Below are 26,741 nucleotides of genomic sequence, written 5' to 3'. Positions count from 1 at the left end.
AAACTAAAGCCACTGTTCTACAAAGTGTAGTACTGACCTGATGTTAACTGAAACATTATTCACTCAAATACTTTTTTAATACATTTTAACCTTCATATATACTGTAGATTATTACTTAATTTGACCTAAGACAAAGTAACAATTTTTTCAATAAACTACTTAAGAACAATTGAGTCATTTGATTTTCATGTATTGCATATCAGAATAGATGCTTTTAATTTGAAAGCATAAGGGAAATAAAGAAGAAGGCAAACAAGTCCACTTCCAAGTGCTTGCTATTCTGTGATTAGGGCCAGGTGACTGCTCTGTTTTGCCAACACTAATCCACAGTTGAATAGCCAGCATTAACCTAAATAACCAGACAGGCCGACATGTCTGCCCAACTGCAACCTGAATACAGTAAGCAAGAATACAGGTAGAAGTACACCTTATTTCTGGGTACCTAACCCTAAAACCTATAACAAACTAGGTTATGTTGTAAAAGAGAAGGGACATAGTGTAGTTATAGTGACTGGTTCATGTTTGAGACATTAGAGTCCAGCAAGACAAAATACCATATGTTAACAGACATAAGCTACCAGATTTGTCACACAAAAGGACTCAGGGCTTATGTGTCCAAGTTCCTGATCCTCAGCATGTCTCGCCTCCAATTTATACTGCAGCTATGCAAAAACACCAGCAGAGGGCTTAAGAGGTCTAAAGTTGATCAAACATGCATACTTATTCAGGGAATTAAATGACTTTATTGACGTGTTGGTGGCTGTGTAAGGTTGAGATTTGGGAGGAAAAGGGCTGGTAAAAAGTGTATGCCTTGTGCACCATAACACATGTAGGTGTAAATTTGATTTTTCAGACATTGGGTGTTTAATAAAAAGTGCAATTAAATAAAATTAAATAAAGGCAAAATGTTTTAGAATGATTTAATCTGTAGCGCAACAAAAGTAACTGACCGCCACAAGCTATTGTTAAATTTAGGCTATCATGTTTCAGATAATGCAATGTTACTTGGATGGATAACATGCAATTTATTTTGTACACGTTTTGGATACTGGGGATTTAATTTCTCTTTTTGAGACAAAGGGGTACTTACAAATTTAAATATGAAATAATCTCTCAATAGTTCAAGTTATATGAAATGTATTCTAGCCATAGACTGTATAAGTAATACGACAAAATACATAGCCAATTTAGTAGCCTAAATATAACGTTACTATTTGTTGTTAAGTGTTGTACGCATACTAACCTGTAACGTTACTTGACATTGTAATAACGTTATATGGTTCGGAACGTTTGTAGCTGCAGAGTCCCGCTGTTTAAAAATATTGTGTATTTTAATTATTTCTGAGAATAAATAAGGGGCCGGACCGGATGTAGGGCATGCCACCTTCAGATGGGCTTTTAGGAAATGTGGGGCTTTAACAGACAAACAATAGCTCTCTTGCAAATCGCATTACCACAAGTCATTTTTATTGCGTTTTAGGAAACAGACGAAGTAGAAGGGCTCTCTAACCCAATTATTTAAACACCCCTGAAGGCAAGAAGACAGCGTAAAGTACAACAAAATCTACCGACTCTCAAGTGATTCATTTTCAGGTAAGCCCAGAGTAACCTAACGTCACTGACTCTTGCTGCTAACGTTAGCTGGCTAACTAGCATAGCGTAACGTTAAGCGACACAGGTCAGTTGACTTATTTTCAGATAAAGTATGTGGAGAATTTGGCACTTATTAGCAATTGAACCATTCAACTATCCAAATCCATCCTCTTCCCCAAATATAATTATTACGCTAGCTACACAGGTTTTGTTAACTTAGCATGCTAGCGGGCAACGTTACCGTTAGCAGCGCACTCTGTCCTTGTGCTGCTTGGCTGAGTTGCACATTAATGTCAGGGTAGGCTTCTGTCAGCTAGCGTTAACTTATTTGCTGTCTCTGATAGCAATAGCAGGGCTGATTGGACTATTTTATTTTGTCATGTAAAGATGGGATAAAACAGGTTGTGGTCTGTGTTTGCAACTTTGAGTTCACCGCGCAGCTAGCTTAACTTGAGTCCCCGACAGCAGTCATGACATGTGTGTCAAACCGATAAGCCCAATCACTGTTGGACAGAATGGGCATGCTGGCTGGCTATTGTGTTATTTAGCTTTTTAAGATCGCCATGCCGCACTAATGCATATAACGTTACTCCAATCGTGCATTTTTATTCGGGGGCCATATAACTGAAAAACAGTTACGACGTTAATCCGTGTAATTTTAACATAACGTTACACACTTACTATACTCAGTGTGGCATGCCAGAGTAGATTGCAAAATGTCACTGAGTTCATTTAAAAAGACGCAACTAATTACACTGCAAGCCGTCTGTGCATCGCTGTACAGCGACGTGAAGCAGCTGGCTCCGAGTTGACCAAATATGTCGTACCAAACATCAGACGTAAGGTAACTGGAGTTCATTCAAGCGACTCTTTCAGCCATTGCTAAATTAAAGCTTGAACCTTAATTTGAACCAAGAGAGCTAGCAGTACGTGTGGAACAGGCAAATCATGTTACCGTGATCATTCCTGGCAGTTCTTGCTAGCTGTGGTTTAAATTATGTTTTGATGTTTACTAGTGACCATAATAATGCTCGGACTGAGTATTATGTTCTCAAAATATTATGTTCTCATAATACTGTCCATGTTAAGTTAGACAACAGCCTTATATGGCTAGTCCATTGATGCGGTTACACATTGCAATAATGATTATTTAATGGTAATGAGTATGTTGAATCATTGGTTTCACACGGATATTGGAGAGCCTCTTGATAGGTGTGCCTGTGTGCATCATAACTTAGATGTGTAGTCTACTTTAGTGCTGGGCTATGCTAGTGATTAATGACTATTTTTATACATTATTAGTTAATATGTAAGGTCTGTATATCATTTTCAGTAATCTGATAAATGGCCATGACAAATAGCCACTCATTGCAATTGTCAAATTTCAGTTTGACTGAGTGTTTAGATAATTAAAAGTTTTTTTTTAGTTTTTTTTTTTTTTTTAGAAGCCAGCTGGCTGGTTAGTTGACTAATGCTAGCATGCTATTCCACCAAGCTTCCATGCTACATAAATAAACCGGACAGAGTTGTCCCTCATCTGGTGATAGAAACCCTCCTGTCCCCGTTCTGTTGGCTCAGAGCTCCACAGCCTCAAATTAGTTTTGCACCAAATGTGTGTGAGAGAATGTGTAAATTATGATTTAATAGGTGTGGCAACAATCCCTTCAGGGTGTCGCGTTAGTACACTATTTCAATGTTCAGGTGAGAGTGTGGGAGAAAGGAGATGCAGAGTCCAGGTCTGCGGTTGAGATGGTTTATGTAAACAAATAGGCTTGTGTTTCTGTGTGTAGTTCTGTAACAACAAAGCACAGCAATACAGACTGTTTAGAAAGGATAATTACAGACCAATAGAAAAGGCAAACCTAAGCTAAAACATAGCCATCTACAAATAGCATGCATAGAGTGATATTAATGACTAACAATAATAACTAGAATGCTATGAGCTATCAATTAAAGATTAGCAAACACACCGTCATAAGAATTATAACAAGCATTTAAACAGAATAAACGACCAAAATAGTCTGTGCACAGCATAGAAACAATAGCTCTTAGAATGTAAAAAACAGTTCAAACAGACTATTACAGGCTAGCGGCTAGCTCTGAATCCCATCGTTAACTAAGAGGTTAAACTGTGAGGTAGGGCATAGAGCACTGAGACAAACTGTGGCGCAGGTTTACGTTGTTGCTTCTGGTTTTATTTGAGGCTTGAAAAATCAGTATCATCGGTATAAAATCGGTATTTACCTGTACAGGGGATGGCGGAGAGACATCGCCTCTGTAACATGCTCTGCTGCTTGTTCAGTTAACAGGGATAACAATGCCGATAAAGCAGTTGCAACTGTGGTTACTTTTCAAAACGCTACACAGGCTCGCTGCAACGTAATATAATGACGAGCCGAGAGCCGTACGTACGTGTCTAACTAATTACAGTGTCTTACAACAGTTTTGGCCACATCATGCAGAAATTACCTAGTATGTAATAAGACATGCATGTGTTGCAATGGTGGCCAAATTAAACCATCTATCTAAAAATTTAGTTTGTATTTCTAAATCGTACGTCACTTCCAGTGACATGACTGTTTGTAGTAACCTATTGGACTCATTTAACAGCTAATCAAGTCTTTCCCTATAGACTTTGAGACATACCCATGTAGATAAGCCTTTTTTTCTTTTCTTTTTTTCAGTGCCATTTTTTGACAGTAATCCCACACAAGCAGTGCATCGTTTTATTATCCTCGTAATCATTTTTGTGACTGGTTAACTACAAATTAACTTTGGATGTTCATGTTCAACTTAGAGTGTTCATACTCAAGCAGTCAATTTCATCCATTAACTCCCCCTCTTCCTTTTGCCATTAGTCCCAGTATTTTTGCTGACTACAGCAGACGCACCTTTTATCCTTAATGCTTAACAGCAAAACCTGCAGCTACAGAATTCTTTCGCAGATAAAAAAAAAAAAAATGATTCTGTTGGGTCCTGTCATCATTTCTTACTATGGCTAGGCCTACATCCAACTGAGTTTAAGTGATGCAAGATCATTCACTGTCTGTCCTTTCTGAGATAACCTGTTGTTGAGGCTTTGCATGTAACGTTTGAGCAGTTTTCAAGATTTCCTCAATATCAAATGTTAAAGAATCATTCGAAACATCTCTGCAACTGCATAAACTACAATAACTTTGATTTTTGACCAAGTATATCACCCAAAGGCAAATGTCTAGAATAGCCTAGAAGGATAAATGAATTGCTGGGTTTGGTCTTTTCATGGGATTTGTTGATGAATGATAAAAATATCCCTTAAAGTCATTATTGTAATGAAAATTAATGACATGATATCTGTGTGACTAAGTATGCAGTGCACTGAGTGACCATATCCTGCTGAGCTCAGTCTGACACTGTGTTGTGCATGTTAGTTGTGTTATTGCCATACATGACTTTGCCATGATGATGGTTATAATGTTGGTTTATCTTGGGATTTAACCTGGGCAAGTGCAAGTTAAATTTTTCCTGGTGTATTATCCATCCTTCATGGTAGTTTTTTGCTTTCTGGCCAATATGTTCATAATCAAAGGAATTGAATGCACTTTCAGTGTTTTTTTTGTTTGTTTTTTTTACCTGCCAAGAGTAACTAACACAAAGAGTAGCCTAACTTTTTGGCTGTAGTGATAGTAAGTGGTGTGGCTTTAAAACCTCACACTAGGCCTAACAAACAACTAGCCTTCAGTATAGGCTAACTGAAGTTGCTATTGAGTGTTCAGCAGTACAGTGGTGCTATGTGCAGTATTGAGAGCACTGCATGCTTTGAAACATGAATGACCTTCATTGTCAAGCTATCACAATGTATTTTGATCTCTATTTATATTTGGCTTTATTGCCCAGTGGCAAGGCCTCCGGACTGTACTCTAACCTTTGACCTATTTGCTTCAGTAAATGCTGGTGTTTATTTCTGGATCTTGCTGACAGCTTGTCTGAACCACATTTGACATTAGCTCTGTGTGTGAACCCAAAAGCTTTTTGTTGGTTTGCCTACTAGCCCTGTTTGCCATCTCAGTGTGTTTTTTGGTACCCAAGGTACTGTCAAGAAGAGAGTGAGGATGTAGGATAAACATCACTGAACACATGAAAACCCACGTGAAAAGGTTGTTTAAGGAAACTATTGGCTCTCTCTTTGAGGTTGTCACTTCTGCCTAATGCTAGTGTTACTAACAGGTGGCCAATGACAAGGTAAGGCAAGAAATTCTACATTATGAAGGTGCTGTAGGTAGGATTGTGAAGATCCAGGACTTAGCCAAAATATTTGAACATCAACGGTCTCCTAAGCCCCTCCCCACACAAGGGAGAGTGAATGTGTGTGCATGAGCAGTGATAGACACGCAGTTAGACACCCCTCCTGGCCCTGATTGGTGCATCTGAACAGGGAGCGGTGGATTTTTGCAAATTGCACTAGAGGCTGTAAGTGGTGCCAGAGGAGCTGGATATTATTTTTTTTTAAATGACCTGCTTCATGTAGTTCTACTGGAACATACGGTCAGTTTCAGCAGAAAGTTAGTTTTATAAGGCTTACCTACTGCACCTTTTAAGCATAACAGATGCACTTCTGCTCACTCCACCCTGGTTGGTGAGAGCCCTTCTTGTTAATGAAATGTGACATATCCAGGGTGCCCATAGCCTGCTAATCAGCTCTAATCTGATCCATCGGATTAGAGGATGGGAATGCATGTAAGACAGTGCTTTCAGTACATGCCTTCCCGATGGGAGACATTTTTGCGTCTTCCTAGCATTGCACTTGCTCTCAATGATCCATTCTTAATGTTAATGTTTCTGGTGATATGAAAATTTTCGATCCTCAGTAAACTCTTGCGCTGATTAGTCAGCTCCTCCAACAGGATCTGGGATCTGGCTGTGTTCTTGCGGTCATCATAATCCCCTTCTTTCCTTCTGTGGGATTGTCATGGCGATGAAGCAGGACAGCCTGTGACTATCCCCTGCTCTCTGCAGGACTTTTCTTTGTTTTTTATTCTGGCTTTGATTTGGTGAGATACCAGGAGCCAAAATGCTGAACCAGAGTGCTGTGATGATCTTCACTGGGATTTGTGGGGCATTGGTGGTCATGGCAATGGCCTACTATGTCTACTGGTAAGTTAAATGCGAGAGGGGTATTGTGGTTAGGCTAGGACCGGCCCTACCAGATGTATTAGAACTTGTGAAAGAGATATGAATCAGCATAGCTCTTCAGGGCTCAATCGTTAAGTGATAGGTGGAGTGCAGACCTTTTGTAAGCCACATTTGTTTTTTGGGAATTAAAATGACTTTACAAAGGTGCAGTGTCTGCCAGAATGTGGCTGAAGTTTGCCTGTTTTTAGCTGGTGTCTTTTCATATAAATTTTTAACAGTCTTTCTCGTATCAGAGATCCTAGCAAGCAGTGGTTATTTTTATCAGCATAGAAGCTGTATTTAGGTGATGTATAGGTGAAGCAGCTGTCCAGCCTTAAGCAGCTTTAACCCATTCAGCGTATCTTATCTTTGTGGGGTTACAGGTGGACTCGCACCCACAGGGAGATGCACCTCTACTGTGGACCATGTGTTTTGATGGTCAAACCTAGAGCTGGGCAATATATCTGTTATATCGATATCGTGATATGAGACTAGATATCGTCTTAGATTTTGGATATCGTAATAATACTGTATTGTCTTTTCCTTGTTTTAAAGGCTGCATTACCGTAAAGTTATGTCATTTTCTGAACTTACCAGACTGTTGTAACTGTTCTATTATTTGCCTTTACCCCACTTAGTCATTATAGCCACATTACTGATGATTATTTATCAAAAATCTCATTGGGTAAATATTTTGTGAAAGCACCAATAGTCAACACTACAATATCGTTGCGGTATCGATATCGAGGTATTTGGTCAAAAATATCGTGATATTTGATTTTTTCTATATCGGAGGCCTAGTCAAACCCAATGTTTGTTACTCTGATAGTCCTTTTATTCCATCTAGCCTATGTTATATGAGGTAATTGAAACCTCAATGCAAGACAAATATGCTCTTAACAAGAGCGCACCTGAAGTTTGGTTCATTTACCACACTACAGGGAAAAGTAGATTCTTTTGATTGGTGCAATGATGTGACGAAGTTGTTGTTGTTTTAAGGTCAATGGTGGTAATATTCCGATTGAGAGAGTCAAGTGTGAACAGATGGGTTTTTACTGTCTACTCTTAATACCAAATTACTACTAACCTGGATAGCTGAAATTCATCAGTATATTGATTTGTCATGCGCCTGTGGTTAACTTGGTTCATGCTTTTTCTTATCTGTAGATAGTCAGACAAAGTAAGAGTGTGCGTCCTGCTCATACAGCCAGTTACAAAAGCCTAACGTAACACGGAGCATCTTTGCGCTGCCTTGCGTTTCTCGCTTTGCACTTCTCGCCTTTGCACTTCTCACTTTGCACTGCTTACTGTTTCTATTACCCTTCTCTACTTCCATCAGTTAGGCTAGTTTTGTGGTTTAGTCTTTTTGAGATTAGCCTTGGTTTGTAAAGTGTGCAACCTGCCATTTGTTGCCCGAAAAAAAAAAAAAAAAAAAAAAAAAAAAGGCCAACAAAATGCGAGTTGACTTGGGGTCTGACTCCAATCATTGATTTTTAGCGGCAGCCCTAGAATGTATATATCTCATTGTTTTCTCTCATGGCTTTTCGTTAAAATAAAACCGAAAAGATGAATATATAATTTACTTCTGAAAAGAATTTATTAATTTGGTTGGACTAACATTCCCTTACAACCTTTGTTAGCCATTTAACCCTAATTCTAAAAGAAAATATGTTCAGTGCTGCTGGTTAGTTGCATTTTTTTTTTTTTTTTTTAAAGTGAAATTATTTTTGGAGGCAGCATAAATGCACATAAAGCCAGGTTCAGATCAAAGATTTGTGACGAGTTGAAACTTGCAACTACACAACCGGTCACATGTAGCCTGACAAGCCAGACCCACATCCAGATGTAGGGTCTGGGAACTCAACAACTCGATCCGAGGGGCGGGATAAACGGTTGTCTTTCAAATTCCCTCTGCACGTAATAGGATAGCGCTACAACCAGGCAGAGCAACGAAGAAGGTAGCGGAGCGAGTTGATAGATTAAACTTTTGCCGGTCGGCAAAACTCTGAACACCTCTTCCTTTTTTAAGCATGATTTCTGTGCCGTTCTTTTATTAAAGAAAAGCTTAACTCAGCAAGTCTTCCAGAAGTCCGCTGTTCGCAGCAGCAGCAGCCATAAGGCCCGCCCACCGACTCTATACACAATGTGATTGGCCTGACCAAAATTTGGTCTTTGCAGCTTGAAAGTCAACGGAGAGTGCCTAGATCCCCTCTGGCTGCCAAATAAATTTGCTGCCACTAGGGGAGTCTAGATTTCTAGGCTAGGTCACATGCTTATTCAACAGAAAAAACATTTCTTTAAAACTTTTAGACATTTCATATTCATTCATAATTCACAACCCACTTTATACAGTTTATGAAACCTGTAAATCGCATACAGTTCAATTTGATTGCTGTTACTAAATAATATGATTCAATAACAATCTTTTTTTATTTTTTTTATTTTTTATTATATCTTTCCTTGTACTTTAACTGACAATGAAACCTGCTGAAATGACACAGGGTCCAACGTATGTCGGGCCAGTAAATACAAATGGCCAATTGCCCGATTGGGCCAGTACTCGGAAAATGAATAATTTCAATCAAATAATTTTCCAGACATTGCTTCACGAGCGACTTTATTATGTCTACTCTATTCTCGGAGACTTCGCTCTGCTCTACCTGTGTTTTCCCTCTACTTACAGTCCCGGGAATGTGAGTAGAGCGCACCATGCAGACACGGACACAAGCATGTATATATTACTTCATAGATGAACTGGCAGTCAATATAAACACATACAAGTTGAAAAGCAGAAGAGCATTTATTGCATCTTTGAGAGAAACATACGAGAATGATGACTGGTACTACTATGAGATGCTACGTACAGTAGTGTAGCAGCTTTAGGGAGTAGCTCAGTGCGTAGTCAGTGTATCTGGTTGAGTAAAATAGAGAGATATGGCTGCACTGACCGCAAATGGGTGTTGGCCGTTGGACCAGAGGAGAAAACCTGCAGTTTGGGGCGTAGGGCCTTACCCAGACTCTTATGCTCGCATCTCTTGTAGTACCTAGACGAAAACAAAATGTATTGCTTTGCTCTAGGGCTGTCCTCGACTAAAGAAATTCTTAGTCGACTAACACTTATACGATTTTGTCGACTAATCGATTAGTTGATTTAATTGACAGAGCTGTGCGCTTTGAGAGGTGGTTAAGGCTAGAAAAGCACAATATAAATGTAGTTAATTAACCATCTGTAAAACTGAGTTTCTCCACAATTAATCCTACAAAAGCACCACTTTAAATCTTGTGTTTACCATAAATGTGCTCAGAAGTTTCTTGGAAATAAGTAATTAAGCATTAATAAGCATAAAAAATGACTAATCGACTAAGGAAATCTTAGTTGACTAAGACCAAAAACGACCGATTAGTCGACTAATCGACTAAGAGGTGGCAGCCCTACTTTGCACGTCATCCAGTCCAAAAAGAGCGCCAATGTGTAGTTTCGGAACCCATAAGCAGAATCAAAATTTTAATTTCTTAATGATTCCTTTGGAGTCCGAGTTGATGGACTTCCCTTTTCTTGTAGCCCAACCCTAGTAAGCCTCCATTTCAGCTTGAATGATAATGTGCGATTGTTCCGGATTGCATGACTCCATGTACAGAGACAGAAAGAAGAGAATGTGAAGAGAAAATGAGAACAAAGGTCATGGTTTGGAACTCTGACTGAGGTCTCACACAGAGTTACTGCTTGTTGCCACAGCAGAAGTTGGTCGGGGAACTTCTCTATTGGCTGCTTGTGGCCAAACGACACAGATTGGAAGTTGAATGTTTTTACTTTTTTGTAGCAAGTTTCAAGTCTCTACAAGTTGATTTTTATAGTTTAGCCCTAAAAATACCATACCATTTATTTGTTCATCCAAATCTGGTTAATATTTTTAGATAAAATTCCTAAATTTAACAAATTAATAAATTGTGATAATTGGCATTAGTAACTGTTTACAGCTGTTTTTGCTGTCACCCAAAATTAATCCAACGACAGCTAAACAGTAGCCTACAGTATCAAATAACGTTACAAGTGTGTTTACTAGAGATGTTCCGATACCGGTATCGGCTCCGATACTGCCTAAAACGCTGGTATCGGTATCGGGAAGTACTGGAGTTTATGCACCGATCCGATACCACGTAATAAAGCCCTAAAGAAAATCTACGTTAAAGTAGTTTATTTATGTTCTTTTTCCGTTATAACTGACTGTCAAACTGGAGAATAAAAGAAAGTTCTGTGGCATTCATTGTTTGTTTGTTCATGTTTCACAAAGAGTTTAACCTGAGCCAGACCGACATCAAAGATAGAAATCATATCACATCCATACAGGGATAGTAGTATACAGCTGTTAAAACATAATTAAATATATGACACTCTGGTATCGGATCGGTACTCGGTATCGGCCGATACGCAAGTTCAGGTATCGGAATCTGTATCGGGAAGTAAAAAAGTGGTATCGGGCCATCTCTAGTGTTTACCTTGTCTGCATTGCTGGATAACCCCACCCCAAGCATGCATGTTTCATGTCATATGTGTGACAATGTGATTTAATTACTAACTTTTACAAATAATTGTATTTGATTATTTGTTAACCACTTTTTAGAAACATAATTCTATAAATTACACAATTTTGAAGTTGTTGGGAGTGCATTTCTAAATATTCCCGTTCTGATTCTCCAATGAATCTCACAACCTGGATTTAACCCTTGTGTTGACTTTGGGTCAAATTGACCCGTTTTCAATGTTTTGTTTTTTATATCCGGAAATATGGGACGTAGAAATAAGCGCTGAATGTAGAAGAAAAATTTAACAATTTAACACGCAAAAACAAACGTCGGTTGACGGGAAGACAACACAAGGGTTAAGCGTATACAATGGATTATAAATGCAGTCACTTTTATCAATAAGCAGTGTTATTATAAACAAATACAGATGAATAGGTTGAGTAACTTTCTAGGTACTGATTGAGATACTTTTTTTTTTTTTTTTTTAACCCGTTCTTTGTATTTACTACACACTGTCCTCTTGTTTCTTCAGTGTTCTAACCTTTCCAAAATATGTTACAGGAACCACGAGTGAAATAGTGTAACTTTACCCCTCCAAGTCTCTCTGTCATTAGGAACAAAGGTCATATCTGTGACATAATGCAGAGACAACTTTGGATGTTTGGACTGATAATAGGATCCATCAGGCGATAGATGACACACATGCACACGTGACAATATTTCAACACTTGTCACGTGTCCTAAACACAGATTTAGAAATGTGTTTGTTTGTTTGCCTAAGACAATGAGCTGAAGTGCTGTGGATTTGCATGCAGTAGAGTTGGGTCGATTTCTGGTTTCACCTGTCCGTTGTTCTGGGCAAAACCAATTTGGTTGGGTGCAAACCAGTTGAACCGTTACTTTTCGCTATGACACCATATGGCAAATTAAAAAAGGCCTACATCAGTACTAAATCCAGTTCAGTAGTGTTACTGGTTAAACTACTTATGAATAGCATCGTAGATTCTGAATCAAATAGCTTTTTTAGTAGCCATGCTCTTTTGTTGATCAAATAAAGCGTTGGTGTCCACACAAGCTAAATTTCCCCTAGCATTCTAAAGCTCAAGTGCAGCGGAGCCTTTTGCTGCAGTCTAAAATGATGATGATCAGGGACACCACCCCTAAACATGGACGTGTATGTCATGTATATGGATGTATTAAAAAAATCTATGTAGCTTTGATGTAGTGAACCACTTTTGTCATGTTGGTGTAGCTTAGCTTGCTACCTTTTCTTTGGATTGCCTAACGCTGGTAACAAGCAATATGACAACGTGATTAACCTAATGTTTGTTAACGAACTAACAACTGACAGCAATTTACTGCCGAGCGGCGCTATGAAGGCCTTTACAATTCAGTAGACGGGCGCAGGTTGTTTCCTAGAAAGTTTATGTGTTTTCTTACAATAAATGGCAGAGTCAAAGAAAGTTTCAAAGAAAACTAACACTGCGCCGCCAATATGGAAACATTTCTGATTTCAAGCAGACAAAAGGAGGTGAGCTGAAAAAGACAAAATGTGAACACCTTGGCACTGCAGGGAAAAAAAGTCTTACTGCCACCATGTGATCTAGAGTCGCTACATTCCAGCAGTCTCGCTCGGGAGCGGATGAGTCCGGTGACGACACGTAGTGGTAAAATTCGGCATACCGGTTCTGTATTTGGCTTAATATCAAACTGGTTTGAAAATGGACACCGGCCCATGCCTACCATGTAGGATTTTGTTACCTTCACGCCCAGACAACTTTGTTATTCAGTGTGTTACCCTTTTTTAAGAGGGGGTTGATTGCATTGGATTAGACTAGTCGCCTTCATTGTGTGTCAACTATGTAGCTTAATTTAAGTTTGCTTAGTTTGCACTTTACAAAGATAGTACTTCTTCAACTGCTATTTTGGACTGCTGAAAATCAAGGCGTCTCGGATTTCTGGTTATCTATATGAATTATTTGTCATGACAAAAACAACTCAGGTTACTATGTTTGTGGTGTTTATTAGTAATTTGCTCACATTATTGTTTTATCCAGTTCATTGGGGTGTGCAAAGTGATGAGGAGGGTCTGCAGGAAGACTATAAATCCTAAGCGTGCATGGGAGGTTTTAAGTCTGAAGGGGAAACTCTGATCTAGTTGCTCTTGTGGAAAAATATCTCCGACAATAATTGAAGCAACAATAAAGTAGTCATTACAGACACTATGTGAACAAGATAGTGTATGTGGTTGGAGACAATTGTGTCAGTGTTACACACAGGCACACAATGTTGTCTACCCTTGTTGTCTAGCATGCAAGCTGTTGTAAACAAACACCAGACGGCCTCTGTTTTTGCTGATTTGCTGTTGTACAGTTGCATCAGTGAATGCAGGTGACTGTACATATGTTGATGTTAGCACTGCACAGTTAATTGTATGATAAAGCACTTTATCTTCCGCAAGAATTTAACTTTGAGTGCCGAATTGATTCTTTACCAGTGCTTGTCCTGGTGAATCAACTCAAGTACTCCTTAATTACAGGTAAATAGTTTGATCAACCACAGGTTAATCAAACTATTTATTTCTATTAGCAATCTCTCTAGCAATTTCAGACTGGATCCTTATTTTGTAAATGTATTTTATGTGCGAGAGGATGACAATCATGTAAACAAAGACTTTTCAGAACTTAAAATGCATATTTGCATATAGTATGTGTGGGAATTTCCAGAGGCTTTACGATATTATCGCGACACTTATGTCACGATACGATATTATTGCGATTTTAAACATATTGCAATATTCTGCGATATTTTGCAATTTATTACCCTTTTTCCAACTTCAAATTTTTCCCAATTTCAAATGAGTTTTTCAAAAGGAAACTTCAACATTGGTTTTATCTAAAAAGATACATTTCTCTGTTTGTTCATCTCACTTCAATGTTATAGCTGCACAATGGGATTGTCAAGCAGACAAACTGACCAACACATATATAATAATCGATACTTGGCGTCTGTGTATCAATACAGTTTTGCCACGGAAAATGTTGCGATACTATGCTGTATCGATTTATTTTTTTTCCACCCCGAGCACATAGGCTTTTAGCCATATACTCTGATGTTGATAGTTGATGGTGTTTCTAAAAAAGAGAGAAAGTTCTAATGCAAAGCAGGTGGAGGCCCAGTTGGCAGTCGTGAAGTGGCTTTTCTGATCGCCACATAGATCCGCAAAAGGACAACTCAGATTAGAAATGCTTCTCAGAAAAGCTTTAAACTGGCTTGACCTACCCTTAATAGGCTTTGGTGCAGATGTGGGAACAGTCTATTCAAGGCCAGGTGGCCTGTGGTCATCCTGTTTGGTACTCCGTGATGGGAACTGTCAAATGAGCTGGTCTCATTGGTCACTTTTAAGGGGATGTTGATTGACTTGGAGGCGGCCACATCTGGTTGTAGATGTTTTGCCTGATGTGTTTAAGATGGATGGATAGATAGATAGATAGATAGATAGATCTCTCTCTCAAATATCAATCAATCACAGGCCTCAGATGTATTTTTAATAGGGCTGTCAAAGTAACGCGTTAATTTCGATTAATTATTCTGAGAAAAAAAAAAATAACGCAGATTAATCCATTCCATATTGACGTTTGACCCGGAGCCATTCTAGCCACCATTCGACTGTAAAATGAAGGAGGGAGACGAGAATGTGCTGCCTGGATCATTGATTGGAACATTTAGCTACTTGTTACTTCTTCCTGCCAACCGAAATCTGGTGCCCCTGATATGTCTGCTCTTCTATCTGATGCTCTGAAACGGACGATACAGGCAACATAAACACCGCTGCACGTGACGCTAGTGAACACTATACTCGATAGCAGCTAACGTTAGCCTACCGCTAGCTAGTAGCTGGATTAAACACTGTTAAAATGCTGACAGCTAACGCTAAACGGTGTAAAGTTTGACTGTGTTTTACTGTAGAGGATTCAACACTGGTATGTAACAATCTGCTAGCCTGACAAGCCAGCTGCCACAAGGGTACGTCTAGATTTCTAGGCTAACAATCTGCAGCTGCCGTCGGAAAAATAACACAGACGGTAAACTACAGTCTCGTGGTGCATTTGTAGTTATTGTAAATGTCCTTTTCCCATCTGGTGGTTGTTTGTGTCGTTCAACAGCAATTTACAAGTGAAATAAGTTATTGTTATAGATTATTATCAAATCATTTAATTTTGACCATATGGCCTTAGCAATAAACAAGCCCTTCTTTAATGTCAGCGACTATTGTTTAGTACCCTTCTTTTTTTACTTTCTTAAAAAGTATCGGTTCAGGCACCGTTAATTATGTATGCCATTAATTTCGATTAATTAATCAGTATGTAATTAATTTGATTACATTTTTTAATCGACAACCCTAATTTTTAATAGAACTATGGAATATAAACCCTGAAGCTGAACATTTGTGTACTCTGAGTTTAAAAAAAAAAGTACAGTATGTCACACATGATAATTGATTAGTTGGTTTGAGTAATTATTTGAAATTTTTGAAAATTCTTTGATTCTAGCTTCTTAGATGTAAATATTTTCTAGTTTCTTCTCTCCTCTGTGACAGTAAACTGAATATCTTTGAGTTGTAGACACAACAATACATTTGAGGATGTCCTCTTGGGCTTTTGGGAAACACTGATCCACATTTTTCTGACATTTTATAGACCAAACAACTAATCGAATAGTCAAGAAAATAATCAACAGATTAATCGACTATGAAAATAATCGTTAGTTGCAGCCCTATCACGGTCATAGACTGTAAATATGGTCACGGTCTTTTGAAATGTCATTTAAATGCGGTGATCTGTGTAGCATAGCATTTGTGAAAGGTCAGGCTCAGGTCAAAATAAGGACCGCCACAAAAAAAATCTAAACTCAGTAACCATGCCCTTTGTCAAATCAATGTAATTTTTCGACACCGCTATAACGGCACATTACTAACCAAAGCACGTGCAACAGTTGACCCAGCATCTGTCTTCTCGATCATGTTAACTTGCCATCCACACTAAGAATGATGGAGGCTATTTCTGACGTTGTCTAGTCATTAGCTAACACAATTCACTGTTCACATCCTGCTTAATGAAACATGCACTTTATTAAATGATACTGTAATGACACTGTGCTGTAACTGTGTCACTTCTGCAACTGTTGGCTCACCCTCTGTTCTTCTGTCTCCATCAGGTCTGTAATATTGGCTGACGGACCGTGTAAACGCGGGTTGTAAAAGGGTCCCACCGTGGTAAGAAGCCCTGCTGTTTTTTTAATTCCCTGCGGAACAGACCTAAACAGGCCACATCCTTTTTGTCTGCACTGTTCCATCATTCTGATTGTTTGCCACTCTCCCCTCCCATTATTTTTACCTTTCTCCATCATGCTCTTTTTTTTTTTCTCCCCACATATCTTAGTAAAGTTTCATTGCTGTGGCTCTAGAGCTGTCAGTCTTCCTCTATAATGCCATTCAAATTTAATTTGTCATTTTTTTTTTTTTTATATTTGAATAATATTCTAATATTTAATGCTCAAATGCAGCCTGTTATAAATATGTACTACACTACTCAAGCTTATGCATTGTCACTGCCACTGTAAGCATGTGGTTGTTGTTACACGTTCCGTCCACTAGAGGGACTTCCAACATCACCCTGATCTTGAAGGGGATCTACGTCATGGCGCATTGCGTTTCTGGCACGCCGCGCTCTTTCCACCACACGTACAGCAACAAACACAAATCAACTGAGAACGGTGTATTGAAGCGGCTCAGTTGTAAAGGCTAACGTTTCTAGCTTAGCACAATGACATGTTAGAAAGCACAGCCAAAACGATTTGTCATTAACTAAGTACCAATAGTGTTAGCCACGATGCTAACGGCATTGATAACTAAGCCAAACGGTGATGCCACTACTATTTTAGTGATTTGTAAGCAACCTGTTTCTTGCAGATTGTCACGTTACTCAGTACGTTACGTTGGCTCACAATGCCTTGTGTTTTTCACTCTCGTAACGGACATAAGAGGGGAGATTAGCTAATGTTAGCCAACCTATTTATAAAAAAAAAAACTAATCCCATTTGAATAGTAAATTCAGCAATCGAATAGTATTGATAGCACTGCCTGTTTCTGCCCTCTCTCAGGTTGGTCATAGTGTATAGAGAGGAGCCTACTCAGCTCTCTGGGCTCCTCAGCCATGGCTCTGCTGGCCCACCTGAAGAGCCTGTTCATCCTGCAGTTGCTAATGGGCTTTGTGTTTGTGGTAAGCGGCCTCATCATAAACTTCATTCAGCTCTGCACCTGCATCCTCTGGCCAATCAACAAGCAGCTCTATCGCACGATCAACTGCCGGCTCGCCTACTCCCTGTGGAGTCGTGAGTATATCCTACTCATTTGTTGTTGCTTATTTTTTCTTAAATGCAAATACCAAATTTCACATTTCAAAAAATGTAAACAAGAAATGGCATTAGGTAGTGTGTCGTCATACTTGACCTGGCCACCTGCCGGATGCATGCTCTGAGATGAATTCCTAGCTGCTAGATCTTCCACAATATCACCAGGCACCCACTAGCTTGTTGCTGTTTGGTGCTGAGCAGTTAGCAGTGGCCACCTATGTGGGTTAATGAGAGCAGCTGAGGCTCAAACAGACATTGCATTTACACCAAAATAGCTCCATGCAGCTGCAGAGTTTGCCGATAATTCTCTATGGGGTTGTCACTATGAGCAACTCATTTGTAGTACGAATCACTGTTATATTAACCAGCAAAACTGAAGAGCAAACCTGACGTGTTCAGAGGAAAATGCTCTGTACTGGTTCTTAAAGTCAATACTATGAACAAAGAAGTTTTGTCAGTGCATATGATGATTTGTCGTCTCTGTGCAGAGCTGGTGATGCTGCTGGAGTGGTGGTCAGGCACAGAATGCACCCTATACACTGACCAAGCTACGGTGGACAAGTTTGGCAAAGAGCATGTCATCACCATCCTCAACCACAACTATGAGATCGATTTCCTGTGTGGCTGGACCATGTGTGAAAGATATGGCGTCCTAGGGGTCAGTAATGTAGCAAAATATGACTGATACTAAAACCCTAATCTTAACATAATTGAATTACTTATTAATAAATCGAATTGCCTCTCAACACCAGAGCCTGCTCTTTATGATAAGGTGGGATTTGATGAGAAATCCAAGCTTCATTATTATAAATGTATACCTTCCCCCCCCCCCCCCTCCTTGCTCTCTAGAGTTCAAAAGTCCTAGCCAAACATGAGCTACTGAAGGTTCCTCTAATTGGCTGGACCTGGTACTTCCTAGAAATAGTCTTCTGCAAAAGAAAATGGGAGGAGGACCGAAAGACTGTCTTCAAAGGACTGAGTAGGCTCAAAGACTATCCTGAATATATGTGGGTAAGTACACATTAGACATACTGTGTTTGTCTTCTGGTGTGAGTGTAGTAAGTTGTGTGAAAGGTTTTAGCAGTTTGCTTAGATCCAGTTTCATGCTACTACACATCCATTTGCACAAATACTATAGCATGTAGTTTTGCAATCCGTCAACTTTATCTCAGTGACTCAATCAAGATTGTGAAATATCCTCTCAGAAATAACTTCTCAGTAACAGACAGACATGTAATTACCTGAGCAGATAATTTTAGTGAAGTGTAGGTATGGCTGTTTCCAGTTAGGATTAGAAATGCATAACAATGATGAAGTGGTTTGGTATTTATTTCAGTTTATTACAACATGGTCTCATTTTTGTCTATCATTTTTACTGGTTCTGATCATTGCACTACTAAGCTTAGATCTCCGAGCACAGAGAGATTGCTAAAAATGAAGTCCTACGGGGCAGAGACAAGCAGTCAGACAATCAGACCAATTCATTTTGAGGTAATCCCTCATTGTACAGAACATCTGTGTGAGCATAGGTACATTAGGTCAAAGGTCAACCATAAACTCAGCCTGTAAACTGTTTAAATTGAGCAGACATTACTGTTTATTTTTTCTGTGTGGCCGCTTGTGTTCCCAAATCTCAGCTGTTAACTTGGTGAATACAATGTTATTGCTATCAATAGAAACGATGTTTTTATAAACTGGAATTATTCTTGAACCATTTAATGTCAGCTCTTTAGGTTTCATAGGGGAAATATTCTAGGCCTACAAATTATGAGGCAATCCAGATGCTGCCCTTTTACCCAGATTCTCATACATTGATTGAACTCAGAGGTATACACACAGGTTCTCGGAGTGCACCAGCTGTAGCTAAAATCTTTCAGCAGTATGTGTGTGTTGTTGTGTGTTTTTGTTTTTTTTGTTTTTTTTTTCCCTGTGAAACCTCATGAACTGGACTTTCTACTGTGCATAAACAGCCTGAGGAGACTTTCACTCTGCTTTGGGAGGCAAAACGGCTCTTTCCAGTTTAAACAAGCAAGTTGCTTACATTCATGGCATCTTACTTGGTGGCAGCAGGTGCTGCTGTTTGTTTTTACCTTCACCGAAGGTGTAAAGCAGATTTTCACCGTGACTCAACTAGTTCACCAGCTGAGATTAGGCAGATCAGCAGTTGATCTAATTACCCCTTAAATCAAGCATTAGGCCACTGCTAATGACACAGTTTGTCTGTGTTAAAACAAACCATCTTAACACTCTTTGAAAGAGTTACCCACCTGCCTATTGAGATAAGAAAGTGACTTTATTTTAGCATAGTGTTACATTGAGGTGAACTTAATCTGTAATTCAACCAAGCAGAAGTAGGGTAGAGGATAGGACAGGAGAAAGGAGGTCATCTCAAGTCTGTGTTTCTTTTCTTTTTTTTTTAGGTGTGTGTATTGTGTATATGTATAACACAGCTCATCTGCCTCCACAGTTTCTGCTGTATTGCGAGGGGACCCGCTTTACAGAGACGAAGCACCAAATCAGTATGCAGGTTGCAGAGAGTAAAGGCCTGCCCAAACTCAAATACCACCTACTACCCCGAACCAAAGGATTCACCACCACACTGCAATGTCTTAAGGGCACAGGTAGTGTGAGCAAACACACACAATGTTCATCATGCTCAATTATCATTGAATTATTTTTATTTTTTAATCTGTGTTTTTTCAATCTTATAGTATCTGCTGTGTACGATGTGACTCTTAACTTCAAAGACAACCAAACTCCCACTCTCCTGGGCATCGTCAATGGCAAGAAATACAAAGCTGACTTGAGTGTGAGGTGGGTGCCACTGATAACCCTCCATTTACTTTTGACTCATCCGTTTATTGTAGTAGTGATGCATTACGCTGCCAGCTGCACTGCCTTTCTTCAGTGATGAAAATGATGAATGCATTCTAAACCTTTTGGAGACAGTGAGAGCGTTCAAAATGCTGGCTAGTTTCCCAGCATGTTTATTGTTTCAGAACAAAAACTCTAATGGCCAGGACACTCCTACTGAGTAAAGAGCTGGCCATAAGACAAAAACAGATTGGGATGGCGCATGCTGAAATGCCTGGGAAAAGCATGTCTTATGTCTGAATAGCGAAACTGAAAGAAGTATAGTGCTTCTTTATTTGACTCAATTAAAGAAACTAGGAAAAGGAGGATAGTTATTTTTAGTTTTGCAGTTAAACATAACCGTGAGTGTAAAGAAATCCCTCAGCACAAAAGAAAATTTCTGGTGCAGAGTGGAAGAGAGTTCTAGGTGAGGGAGCCCCCTGGTGGTGAGAAACTATTATTTACTATATCATCATGAAATGTTTTCTGTTGCACTCTGAGGACGAGTCATCTTGAAATTCATTTTATATTATGGTTTACTCTTTCATGCAGTGTTAGTTCACTATCCCCATATGTTACTCTGAATGTAGGTAACAACACATGTATTTAAAATAAATTGTTTTATTAGTATCAGATCCGATATGTATTTACAGTATAGTATTAGTTTAGTTGGTCATGATTTTGATATTTCTATTAACTTTATTTTTTTTTACTGGGCTAAATATATCATGCCCTTGTTAAAGGCGGGTACAGACATAACAATTGAATGACCCACTTATAGTTATGGTTTGGGCATCACCACCAGTTATCTGACCTAGTTGGACTAAGTCTGTTCTACTCTGATCAGTTGGTGATGATCATCTGGGAACATACAGTGTGTGGGGTTATTCTTATCCAGTCGCTCGCCGTCCTTCTCATCAAGAATAATTTTCACAACTTGAATCATAACCACAAAACATGCGCGAGCAGGAGAAATCCTAATACCTGAGAAAAAAGTGGTAAAATTGTGTAGTGTGCCAATCCTATTCATCAGCTTTCAATGTACCTGAAGTTCTTAAAGTCCCTCACCTTCAGTGTATAATTTAAATTACCCTCTGCTATGTATCCACAATCTCATCAAAGGTTTTCATTTTTTCTTTGCCTTTTCCTGGTCAAGTTACAGCATAGATCAGAAAGTAAAATTGTTGTTTTTTAGACATCCCTTTCTGTTTTGTTGCATGTTCCTGAATTCTTGTTCTTACAGGATTTGGGCAGTTGCTTAGTGACGCAAAAAGAACGTGTCATTCATGTGTATTGTCAAGTTGTGTATTCTCAGTTGTTCATTATGTGCTCATTTCTGACTGTCGCAGTAAAATAATCTGGGAATGTTGGCTGAAATAGTTGGTGTCTAATCTTTTGTAGTTTCGAGAATCGTAGGGTCCATTCCCAGTTTAAGACACTTTTTTTTTTTTTTTCTCTCTTTTCCAACCAGGCGGTTTCCTGTGGAGGATATACCAGATGATGAGAAGGAGTGTGCCATCTGGCTGCACAAGCTCTACCAAGAGAAGGTAAACTGAGGAAAGTTGACATTAAAGTCACTAATCACTTTTTTGGGGTCTGTAGACTGTTTAAAAACTAAAACGCACAAAGTATTCACAGAGGTTTTGAATAGCAAATCATCGCTGTCATGCTAACCCAATTAATTGAAATGTTACAGAACATTTGGACCTGAACAAATAAACCTTTTTAGTGGAGCTGTATTTTATTTCCCATTGATCATTTATTTACTTTTGCACCTAGCCTTACCAATACCAGTCTTGTAGAGCAAGGAGTGTTTCCTTTCTGACAGCCAAGAAGGATCAAAGCTTGTCCTGCTGTGCTTGTTGGGGTGCAGCTGTATCAGCAGGCGAGCTGCTAGTGCTCTGTGGGGTCGTGGGGTCCCGTTGGGGGGGACAGGCCGGCAATGGTAGGGTGTGGAGGTTGCTATTCTCTGGTAAACCTGATCAATTTATACAGTGCAAACCAATTCCTCTTCCTGTCCTGCTCAGGATGCCTTACAGGAATTCTACAAAAAGGAAGGCAAGTTCCCCGGACCCACAATAACTCCACCTCGCAGGCCATGGACACTGCTGAACTTCCTGTTTTGGGCCACCCTGCTGCTTTCGCCCCTCATCAACTTTGCATGTGGCGTGGTCGTCAGTGGCTCCCCCCTCCTCATCATTGGCTTTATCATCTTCCTCATCATAGGTAGGTAAACTCTGCAATAGTGGCCCTTGGAATGAAAAATGACACGGCTTCTTCCTCTAGTGGAATGACCAGGAGATAGTGGTTCTTTGACTTTACCTGGGGGGGGTGGACGTGTTGTTCAGTGTTTGAATCGCTGTCCTCATTTACCCCACTCTTTCTTTTCTCCTTTGTTCTCTTCACAGCCTCGATAGCTATCCGCCGCCTCATAGGGGTCACCGAGGTGAAGAAAACAGGCTCCAGTTACGGCAACCCAGAGGCCAAGAAACAAAATTAAAGTGTGTCACCCCCCTCCCCTCCCCCCCCCCCCCGTGTACGGCCGTTTCTGTACGGTCACCCTGCGGTTTCTCGCCCCTACCCAACTCCATTCTCCTCCTACTGTTAAGTCAGTTGGCAGGCCAGGGAGGAGACGCAGCTGCAGAAAACATAATAGAGACCAGATTTAGAAATACTAATGGCACTAGAGTGAGTGAAAACATGGAATGTCCGGGGTTTAAGCTTTCTGGTGTAACACAGAACATAAGGAGGGGGAGATGCAGTACTGTATTCCCCTGCATCTTTCTTAATCCAGCTAGAGACCCACTGTCTACATCCAAGTCCAATTAAATCCCGGTAACACCCGAGGTTAAGCTTCTAACCTGTCTGAGGTCACATGGACGGCCAGTCAGCCCATTTCCTGCTCTGCTTTACCTACCTCCACTTCCTGTCAGTCATCGGCCAATCAGGGGGTGTTGGTGTGCTCATTCTTTTTGCAACAGAACACAAGCCGGTCCGTATCTGATCTGTTTAATCTTAACTATCCAGGGGCAATGCGTTTCTGCAACAGCAGTCTGTAACATGCAAGACATCTCCCTTCCTTTTTTTCACTTTAACAAGTGGGACTTGTAATGGGAACCGGTGCCTTGAGGCCCAGCCTGGTTTCCTTAATGTAAAGGGTCGGTTCACCCAAATCAATAAACATTTACCATTTAACGTCTAAGTATTTAGCCTGGTGGTTAGTTTGGGTTTGTATGTGCCATGCGTCTGGCACTTCTACTGCCACTCTATGTTGTCCATGGTGCTCAAATCATTGTAAAAGTACATTTAAAAAAATAAATAAAAAAAAAACTTAACAGCAGTGCGCCATCCAGAATAAATGTCTCCTGTTGCTCTGGATAATTTATGACAATTTTCATCAGTAACTATATGTCCATTGTAAAAACAATAGTGAGAACTTGCCACATTGGATTATCCACGTAGTAGGCACATTTTTATTTTCTGCAAAGAGACATTGCTCTTTAATTTCTCAAATATTTTAAATCATTTGAGCACCACCAATGACATTCAGTTCACCTCTATTGTAATAGGTTAGGAGCAGAGATCTCAAAATATAAATCCCACATCCTCTCCACGGCTAGATATTGTCTCGTGATCTTTGTGAACTGACCCCTTCACAACATGGCTTGGAGAGGCTGGTGTCTGCTAAACTACAGCAAGGGCTTTCTGACCTCATTGAGAACACTTACCACCTGTTACAGGTCTCATTTGTAGCCTATAGCACCAATACCCACAGATTCATCCTGACATTTAAGCCATTTTCCCAGTTTCTATTCCTATTTTCACTTGTTTTCCACAAAATAGGAATTTGCGTACATATTATTGTTCATTTATAAAACGTGGTTGGAGGCTTCATGACCCCCCCCCAAATGTGATGTTAATTCAACCAGCAATCCTAGTCCAAACACTGAAGCTGTTCAAGCTACTCCACCTCCCTCCCCCCTCCTCTGATGCCAGTGTTGACAGTTACAATGCACCAACTGTCTTCATGTAGCCTCTCAGCTGTTAGCATATTCTTTTTCTGTCCACATATAGACTATAGTAGTGATTTTTCAAGCTTTGCCTTAAATCAAGCTTGCTCAGGCAAGGGATTGCTTATTCGCCACCCCTTTAAAACAGCACCCACCTTCTATCCCCTTTATACGTCTGCGTTATGTTTTCAATATTCATGCTCTTCCTCCCATTACAGTGCATAAAGGGGGCAGTGTGCTTTCGTTTGGTTTGATTACCAAAGCAAATGATTGATTGAAAAACATTTTTTAGTCTTTAAAGTGGAAAGCTAGCAAGTTGTTGCTTTTGTTAAAGGCGTCCTTGTACCTGTACATAGTCATTAGTTAAAGAAAGCTGCTTTCACATTGTGTGCAGGCAGCTTTTCTCTGCATGTCCTAGCCATTGTAGGTGCACAGCTCCATACATTACACCGGTTTAAAATTGGTCATCTCAGAGTTGGTTTGTTTTTAACTGCAAGAAATTGAACTTTGGCTGCTGCAGTACTTCAGTGTATCTCTTCCAGTGTTTAAAGCCACGTTTCCTGGTCCAAAATGCAAACAATGGTAGCAAGACATGGAGGGTATTTTGTGTCCTGCTCTCCCCACCCCCCCCTTCCGTGCCACATGTAGCGTTAATCATATATTTTGTTGGTTTTAATTTTTCACTCCACAGCAATGTGTGTGTACTTCATCTCTCTGTAGAGTTATCTCAACCCAGACAGATTTCATGCAAGCCTTAATAGACAGTGCTGCTTAACTTTTGTGTGAAAATGTAGAAGCTAACGGAGTCCCTGTGGTAGTGAAGGATTGAAAATGGAAAAACGTCCTCTGGTATAGCAAGCAAGTTGCTGGGGTTAGTTGCCAAACAACTTGTTCTAAAGTTTAAACATTAACAACTAAAGAGAAATTAGAATTGATAGTCTGCTGTCAGAGTTCTGTTTGTAATCAAGTCACATTTTTACATGAAGATACTTTGAGTTGTTTTTAATATTTGTTAAAAGCTTTATTATCTTGGCCTGTTATCTTTAACCTCAAGAGATCTGATCAGTTACCAATGCAGTCCAACTCTTCCCGTCATTCAGTAAACATATTCCAAAGCAGAAAGGATGCTGAGACGTTTAGACACCTTTCTACACTGGATGTTTTTTATTCAGTAAAGAAATATAACCGTAACTTGTGGTTGTGTTTTCTGAGGTCCTCAATGTAAACAAATAACTAACTTACAGATTGACCCCACTTAATGACATTTTTAAATCTTAAAGATAATTGAGTTAGTTGCACCTCTTGTGTCAGTTTTTGTTTTGTTTTCTAAGGCTATTTTTATGTTTTCTTCAATTTAAACACTTGAGAATATTAAAGGATGTAATCACAAAGCAACTCTTACTCTTTTGACTTATTTGGATTTGTGTGAGTTTCTCTGTTTGCACGGCGGTTCAGATACAAAGAATAAAAATTCAGTGTGATGCCAGGGGGCAGGGGTTACTGAATCCACACAAAACATCTTTCAACAGTTCCCTACCTCCATATTTTCCTACTTCCATATTTTCTCATCCATCAATAGAACCATTTTCTTGTAGGCACATTTACATCCACCTTTCTTCATTCATCATGACACATCCACAATATTTCATTAAGATACAGTATAAAGTCACAGAAGTGGGACATTGTGTATAGAGTGTGTAAACTGAAAATATGTACATAAGGTAAATGATGACTGTCACACTCCTTTTAGAAATTGTAGAGTTGTACGTAGCTGTTCTTTTGCAGTAGACTAACCCATTAACAAATTGTTCATTAAATGTCCTGAGGACATTTTGGATATATAGTCACAGGATGTGTGACAGGATGTTGAGACTGTATAAATATGTACATAATGTAAATGAGTATGATGTTCACTTTTAGAAATGGCAGTGATGCTCTTCTATTATTTTGCCATTATTTATTTATTTTTTTTAAACGATGGGCTTTGCACAGGCTACAGCCAAATGTACCACTGATGGAAAAGCTACAACAGAAGAAGATTTAAACTGAGGCCTCCAGGGTGCGGTTTACGAAATAATTTGCAAAAGTTATACCTGACACTAGCTAACCTTTCAGGTTGGGAGCTGTGAATGCCTTCAGTGATGCCTCTTCTAATTAAAGCCACACAAGGAAGGCTGTAGTCCCAGATGATGCTTA

The 26,741-nt window shown here is 39.5% G+C and overlaps 1 protein-coding gene across 1 annotated transcript; it reads left to right on the top strand.

Annotated features, from left to right (window-relative positions):
* The first annotated feature begins 1,357 nt into the window (after positions 1-1,357).
* agpat3 (1-acylglycerol-3-phosphate O-acyltransferase 3) lies at positions 1,358-25,940 on the top strand. The gene is made up of 10 exons (XM_028591371.1): positions 1,358-1,593; positions 16,486-16,543; positions 17,431-17,661; positions 18,171-18,340; positions 18,532-18,693; positions 20,150-20,303; positions 20,394-20,496; positions 22,007-22,082; positions 22,563-22,761; positions 22,944-25,940. Exons 3-10 carry the CDS (start codon positions 17,484-17,486, stop codon positions 23,033-23,035), a joined length of 1,134 nt encoding a protein of 377 aa, XP_028447172.1. The 5' UTR covers positions 1,358-1,593; positions 16,486-16,543; positions 17,431-17,483; the 3' UTR covers positions 23,036-25,940.
* The last annotated feature ends 801 nt before the right edge of the window (positions 25,941-26,741 follow it).

This window comes from Perca flavescens, chromosome 11 (assembly GCF_004354835.1).
Source record: "Perca flavescens isolate YP-PL-M2 chromosome 11, PFLA_1.0, whole genome shotgun sequence".
Taxonomy (NCBI): domain Eukaryota; kingdom Metazoa; phylum Chordata; class Actinopteri; order Perciformes; family Percidae; genus Perca; species Perca flavescens.
This window is presented reverse-complemented; position numbering and strand designations above follow the sequence as displayed.

Bases quoted from the DNA above. Each gene is read 5' to 3' on its own strand.
- agpat3 (XM_028591371.1), top strand. From the start codon at position 17,484: ATGGCTCTGCTGGCCCACCTGAAGAGCCTGTTCATCCTGCAGTTGCTA. The intron at 17,662-18,170 runs GTGAGTATATCC...GTCTCTGTGCAG, and splicing joins CGCCTACTCCCTGTGGAGTC to AGCTGGTGATGCTGCTGGAG. The intron at 20,497-22,006 runs GTGGGTGCCACT...TTTTCCAACCAG, and splicing joins AAAGCTGACTTGAGTGTGAG to GCGGTTTCCTGTGGAGGATA.